We start from the raw sequence: 7,250 nt of genomic DNA on the forward strand, positions 1-7,250 counted from the left end.
GGTAATTATGGAGGAGCTGTAGAGATCCACTGCTCAGGTAGGACAGTTTGTTTGCACTAACACCATTAGTCATGCACTTCACAGATCTGTCCTAGATGAAGAGTGGCAAAAAAAGTAATTGGTAAAAGTGGTATTCTCACTTTTCCAAAAGCCATGGAGGAAACGCAGCAAATAAGTGGAAAAAGGTGCTTTGGTCCCCTACTAGGTTACAATACAGCTAACAAATTTATCTGTAAAATATTTGTGTATGTGCTTTTTTTATTATTGTATTTTTTAATTTACCAGTTTAAGCTAATGATCAGACCTTAGATATCACAATGCAACTTTCTATGTAAACCAAACAGCAGAAGTGTCATGACAGACCATTACAACTATAAAGTGATTTGCGTTTAGACTGCTGTGCCACTCAAATACTTCAAACTTGACTTGGACTTAAGTTTAAAGACTTGAACTTGACTTGGACTTGCAAAAAAGGACTTGTGAACATCCATGTTCCATGCTAATATTTAATTACCATTTTTTCCATGCATGTGACATATACTCATTTACTTTCCTAACCCACATGCAGAATCAAACCAGGATGCAAGACAGCAAACAAGTTTACGAGAATTATTTAAAGAGGGAAAGTAAATCAGACCGCAGCAACGGGTTTCTACTGCGTCTGGAAGACCTCAGGTTGAGAAATATGGCTGGATGGATTTTCTAGGTTACTGAAAGAATAAAGGTTTACTGTTTAGGATAAAGGTGGTTTGCTCAGAAGGGTTAGGATAAGCCTAGTGATATACAGGAGGCTATAGGTGGTTTGCTTACAGAGAGTGTGTCCAGTGTAATGGAATGGTTTGGGGTTTGAGATCCAAAGGAAGGCTGAATGGAGAGCATCTGAGAGTGGGCAAGCAGAGGCTTGAAGGCAGTAGAAAGACTGCAGAGGATTAGTGTGGGTGAGATTCTGGAGGGTTAGAAAAATGGAGATTTCAGGTGTTGTTAGGACCCAGCAAGGGGACTTGAATCTAGTAGGCACAAGAAAAACAGGAGGTGAACCTAAGGGGGAAAAAACAGGCAAAAACAGACCTTTTCAAAAAAGTCAGAAATCACACAAGGGACTTTCAGATGGTTTGATTCTACAGATGGGTTAAAAAAAGACAAAGACTGGTTGTCAAAACAGTTCCTTAAATCTCCAGAGACCTGCTGAACTGATCAACTGCAGGTGTCTTCTCACAGCCAGCGTGCCCTCCAACAAAGATCCTCTAAAGAGGAGAGATCTCACACACAAACAATTCACATTCACATCCACCAGGATTATGACAGCATGAAGGACAATGGAAGAAGCCAAGGCTGGTCCCCTTTTATCTAAGATCTCCCAGATGATGCAGGTTTAAGTATTGACAATAATGTCTGATGGAATTACATGAACAATGGATCATTTTTGGAAACCTTTCACAAACTATAGTACAGAGTTACATTCACAAGTGCCATTTTAAAGTATAGAAAAAAACTTTGCATTAAGCTTGTCCCTGGACTGGGAGTCTTCTAGAAGAGACCATCACATAGTGGGAATAAAAATCCCAACTTTTTTTAAGGTGCTTTAAGTTGCTGTTAGACAGTTTCTTAATGTGGCAGACATTTTGAGCTCTGGAATGCAGGAACAAATGTTGCAGGAACAAATGTATGTTTTATGTGAGTAAGTTAACAAGACAAAAGGCAATATGTTTGGCTATTTTATCTACAAAACATGACTCAAAGGTAAGATTGCAACACTTAAAAAGATGCACTTTCCACCCCATCAAAACTTTTTGTTCAAATCGTGCTAGGTTGTGCTAGGCATGTTTTTTCCAACTAAACTCCTGGGTGAACCTTTAAACTGGAGCTGCAACGTATGTGCTGTAAAATCACAGCCATCATTCCAATATTAATGTGCGGAGTTTAGCAGTTGCAGAGAACAGCTGCCATGCAATATTTGGTAGGCTATAACATTTATGCAGCGCCATGCATTTGTACAAAAAACAGAAATCTACAGCTAAACATTTTAGGCTTGTATTCATATTTTGTGTAACGTATTTCACTGTAGTGGTGAGCTTCAACCCAGCATGTTTAAAGTGTGTGATTTTAAAACGGGTCACTCGAACAGGTTGATGGAGCAGGTGTTTTTGGAGCTTCAGTGTCTAGGAGGATTTTTTGACCTTATTTTGTCGGAGAAGAAACATCAGACAAAGCCAGAGTGGCAGTTTCCATTTGGTTTCTGGTTTTGTGCCAGCTGCATCCAGACTGTTCTGTCACATTGTGTATAATGAACAACGATAAAAGCTGTATTAATCTTCTTTGCTGATTCACAGCCAGGATGCAAATAAGCAAAAGGAAGAAAACTCAGTTTGATGCATATTTTATTCTTCAGCCACGAAACAAAACAAGTCTAACTGATGAACTTGAGTGGTGTTGAATGGTGCTGACATTTATTAGCACCCCTGTCAAAATGTGTAAAAACCCTCAAGCAAAAGTGCTTTTCTTGCACCACCAGCATAATCTGCTACTGAAAACCCCAACTTTTATTCAGCTAAAGAAAAATCAAGTCAAGAATATTTCAAAGGGTTATTGATACCATGGACTCTAGCATTGTTGCCTAAGCCTCTGTAAGAGAAACAGGCCCACGGCATCACAGGTCCTCCACCGTACTTAACAGAGGCCATGAGGTCTTTTTTCACATATCTATTCTTTGTTTCACACCAAACCCATCTGTAGTGTTTGTTGCTGAAAAGTTCACCCTCAGTCTCATGTAGACCGTGTCCAATGGTTCAGATGTGATATAGTTACATTTATCTCAAAGGGATAGTTACCAAAAATAGGGCCACTGGTGATTTTGCAAAAAACAATTATTTCTTTTAAGTAAATGTTTTCTCCACTTAATAGATGTATTGAAATTAGAGCTACTTTTCAGTGTGCAATAAATGAATTGTTAGTTTCAAGTTTTCATGCAGTTTCAAGTTTTATCAAGGGTGCCATCACATTTTTTCTTCCCTGTAAATTAGGGGCCCCAGTCAAACCAGTAGATGGGAGCCCAGACCTGTCACATTTGTAACCTTTTCTACCCCTAATACTTGGGTGCAAGAAAAAATAGACCACAGTTTCTTTCTCACAGCTATCAGAGTGAATGGCCTTGGTTACATTTTAGAGATATTTGCCATTCCTGCCTTCTAACTCTCTCTGTCTATCTTTGGTGTCATCTGCTCCTGCTCTCAGACTGCTGATCCAGGCAGGCATTGACATCAACCGACAGACCAAGGCGGGCACTGCCCTGCATGAAGCAGCCCTATGTGGAAAGACTGAGGTAGTGAGACTCCTGCTGGAGGTAAGTGGAACTACACCAACATCCTTGTGAAACTAGACTAAGTCATATTGGCTTATAAACGACCCAAATGTTGGCTTTAACATGTTCGGCCCCATGGAATATAACGTAGTTTTAAAAAATATTGTCCCTCAACCAAAACTTCAAACAAAGCATTAACTCCGATTCATTTCAGAATGCAAGTAAAGACTTTAAATGATGTCAGCTTGCAAAAAGTAAAATACGGGTAAATAAGGGAGATGGAAAAAATTTTAAGAAATGTTACTTGTATCAGTTATACCTTGTATCAGCGATGCCATGTACCAGTTATACATGGTCTTGGAAAAGTTTTAGTGCTTTACAGGTTTGAATAAGGAAATAATATAATATGGAAAAATGTTTAGATTCCCAGATTTTTTCCCCTTTCCCAGTTTTGCAACATGAAAATATTAATTTCCTGGATATGTTGCTAAAGCAAGCAGAACAGTTTTTAGGTAGATTTAAATAAAGATGTATATAATTTTAGTTTATCTTTACCATCAGACTCAGACCCAGTGCTGTGCAAATGAATTGGACATTGATAACCTGAATAAATACAACATCTAATTTTTAAATGATGATTTCATTTATTACGGGAAAAAACTCTCCAACCAACATGAGCCTATTTAAAAAAATAACTGCTCCCTAAACCTTATAACAGGTTGCACCACCTTTTGAAACAACAGCTGGCCTCAAGTGTCTTTTACATAACTGTGGAGGAAATTTAGCCCACCCTTCTTTGCAGAATGGTTTCAATTCAGCCACATTAGAGGGTTTCCAAGGATGAACAGCTGTTGAAGGTCCCACCACAGCATCTCAAAGGTATTTAGGTCCAGATTTTGACTATGCCAATCCAAACCTTTCTTTAGTGTTTTTAAGTCATTTAAAGGTGGACTTGCTGGTGTGCTTTGGATCATCATTCTGCTACACAAACCAAGTTTTTTTTCAGCCTAACGGCCACAAACTGTTAGCTAAAGATTCTCCTTCAGGATTTTCTGAGAGAGCAGATTCACGGATCCATCAACTGTGGAAATTAATCTAGGTCCTGAAGATGCAAAGCAGCCCCAGTCCTTCACACTTGTGCCACCATGTTTGACTAAAATGCAGCTAGTTTTATTCTAGATGTAACAGGACACACAGCTTTAAAAATGGTTCACTTTTATTTTTATATTCTTCAAAAGCCTTCATGTTTTTTAATTAATGGAAGACAGACCTTTAGTTTTTTTGGCCTACAGTGGTTTTCACTTTGAATCTCTACCTTGGATGCCCAGTCTCTCTTTCTTATTCATGAACACTGACCTTAACTGAAGTCGGTGAGGCCTGCAGTGCTTTAGATGTTGTTCTTGGTTCTTTTGTGACCTCTCAGATGAGTCAGCAATGCCCTGAATAATAAACATATTGTCTATGAAATTATTTTTGAACCAAATGGGGTCTCAACTTTTATTTCCCAGGTTACCCAAACAGACTAAAGATCCATAATTCAAAAATAGATCAATTCTTGTAATATTTTTTCACAAGGGTTTTTCCAGAGATACTTTTTGATCAAGCATATCAATTCTGCCATTTTATCGTCCTCAAAAGATCATAGAGCCCTCCAACATAATCTGTCAGGAAGATTGTTTTGGAAAGGGACTCACAAAATATATGGCATACATAACTCTAGTCTAATGTATTATTAATCAGTTTAATCAATAGGAATCAATATTTAGGGGTATCTGACTGAAGGGAGTTTGTTTTCTGTTTGCACTTCAGATCGATTTATAATTTGGCGTTGCAATAAAATGCACAAACGTTTGTGGTTTTAACATAATAAAATGTGAAATTTAAGCTTTTCCGAGGAAATGTGTGGCATTCTCTTAATGTTGTTGCTTGTTTATGAGAGGATGTTAACCAAAACCCCTGCAGCTTCATGTGATATGAGTGGGTCACAGTTATGAGAAAGATTGTGCTAAACAGCAGGAGAGACCCAAGCGGCCTTCTTGTGATGGTGGCATTAAAGGCCCTGAGGTTTAAGTGGAACAGAAGCAGCAATATGTTTGGATGGCTGCGGGTCCTCTAGCATGAGAAACTAACCCTGTCATTTAGCACGCTGACTGTGGAAGCCCTAAAGCACTTTAGGACTGAACCCGTCTTTGTTCATTTAGTCCATGTTTGATGCCTCAAACCCAAATAAGATATTGCTTTCCAGCCTTCAGCTGTCCCATCTGGAAAATAAGATGCGGCTGTAATTAACAGAAGTACCTGAAGGGAATATTGTTATTTTCTATTGATGTCATGTTGGTAAACTGCTCCTCACTGAGGTTCATGCAGTCAGGTTAAATTATGAGTTTAAAGCACAGGAGACTTAATGTTTTCATTTTTAACATAAATATCGTGCATTGCAAGACAATTTATACCCTTTGAGTTTGTTGTACAGCTGCAAGCATTGATGTATTTTATCAAGATTTTAGTTGATCAACACAAATTAATGCAAAATTGTCGAGTGGAAGAAAACAGACACATGATTTTTTCATTGACAAAACAAAAATCTGAAAAGTGTGTGCATTTAAATTCAGGCCACTTTACTCTGATACCCTCAAATAAAACCCAGCGCACCCAGCTGTCTTCAGAAGTCAGTCAGTCAGTCATTTTCTATACCTCTTCTTCCATAGTAGGTCGCGGGGAAGCTGGTGTCTTCAGAAGTCATTTAAGGAATTTAAAGAGTACAGGTCAAATGTATTATTTTATCTCAGTATAAACCCAGCTGTTCTGTAAAGGCCTAGGAACTCAGCAGGCATGCAAGGGAGAAAGGTGTGGAGAGGTTTAAAGCAGGTAGGTTTTAAAACAATATGCTGGGTTTTCTCACAAAGCACTGTTCATTGCATCATTTAAAAAAAATGGTAAGCGTATGGCAGAACTACAAACCTACTAAAATATGGCCATTGACCTAAACTGATGAGTTGGGCAAGGAGAGCATTAATCGAAGAATCAACCAAGAGGCTCATGGTAAATATGGAAGAGCTGCAAAGATTCACAACTCAGGTGATAGAATTTGTCCACAGGACACCTATAAGTGGCACACTTCACAAATTGCCTCAGAAAGGAAGGAAAAAAGCCCTTGTTTGAAAGGCTTTTTAGTCCAAACGTTACCACTGTGTGAAAAGTAACACTACACATTATCCTGACTGCATAGTCATCATGATATGAGGATACTTTTCTTTAGCAGAGACAGGAGAAATGGTGACAGTTAAAGGGAAGATGGATGGAGCTGAAAGAAAACCTGATGGAGGCTGCAAAAGCATGGGGGAGATGTTCACCTTTTACCAGAATAACAACCCGAAACATACAGCCTGAACTTCATTGGAATGGTTTATGTCCCAGTCAAAATCCTGATCTAAATCAGAATGGGAATGTCTGGCAAGACTTGAAAACTAAGCTTGAGATATTTTTTTAAAATATCATTTTCTAGATTCTGAAACTGCGGGACTCACAGGGTCTAAATACAAACTGAAGAAAAACACACTTTTCAGATTTTGGCTCATAACAAAAATGAAAAACCATGTTTCGTTTTGCTTCCTCTATACAATCGTGCAGTACTTTATGTTGAACTTTGTTGTAACGTGATAACATTTGAATAAATACATTGGCAAGATACTGTTTTAAAGGCTGCTTGTATTGAAGCGAATCTAGAAAAAGCTCAGAAAAACTTAAGTCTACGCCATACTACAAAAAAACAAAAAGAAACCCCAAACATCTTTTATTCTCTTCACCAGAGCGGTATCAACGCAGCTGTTAGAAATACCTACAGCCAGACCGCGCTTGACATCGTCTACCAGTTCACAGCAACACAGGCTAGCAGGGAGATAAAGCAGCTGCTGAGGGGTGAGATGGATGGATGGATGTGGATGGATGGATG

General features: G+C 38.6%; 1 protein-coding gene across 3 annotated transcripts in view; it reads left to right on the forward strand.

The window, feature by feature from the left end:
- The window catches only part of LOC124863345 (caskin-1-like), a 150,016-nt gene that overhangs the window by 87,829 nt on the left and 54,937 nt on the right, over window positions 1-7,250 (forward strand). For all 3 annotated transcript variants that reach the window (XM_047357688.1, XM_047357690.1, XM_047357691.1), the window contains exons 7-8: window positions 3,232-3,340; window positions 7,108-7,216. In XM_047357688.1, coding sequence (XP_047213644.1) covers window positions 3,232-3,340; window positions 7,108-7,216 — 218 coding nt within the window. The remainder of the gene's footprint in view (window positions 1-3,231; window positions 3,341-7,107; window positions 7,217-7,250) is intronic.

Source organism: Girardinichthys multiradiatus, chromosome X, assembly GCF_021462225.1.
Source record: "Girardinichthys multiradiatus isolate DD_20200921_A chromosome X, DD_fGirMul_XY1, whole genome shotgun sequence".
Classification (NCBI taxonomy): Eukaryota; Metazoa; Chordata; class Actinopteri; order Cyprinodontiformes; family Goodeidae; genus Girardinichthys; species Girardinichthys multiradiatus.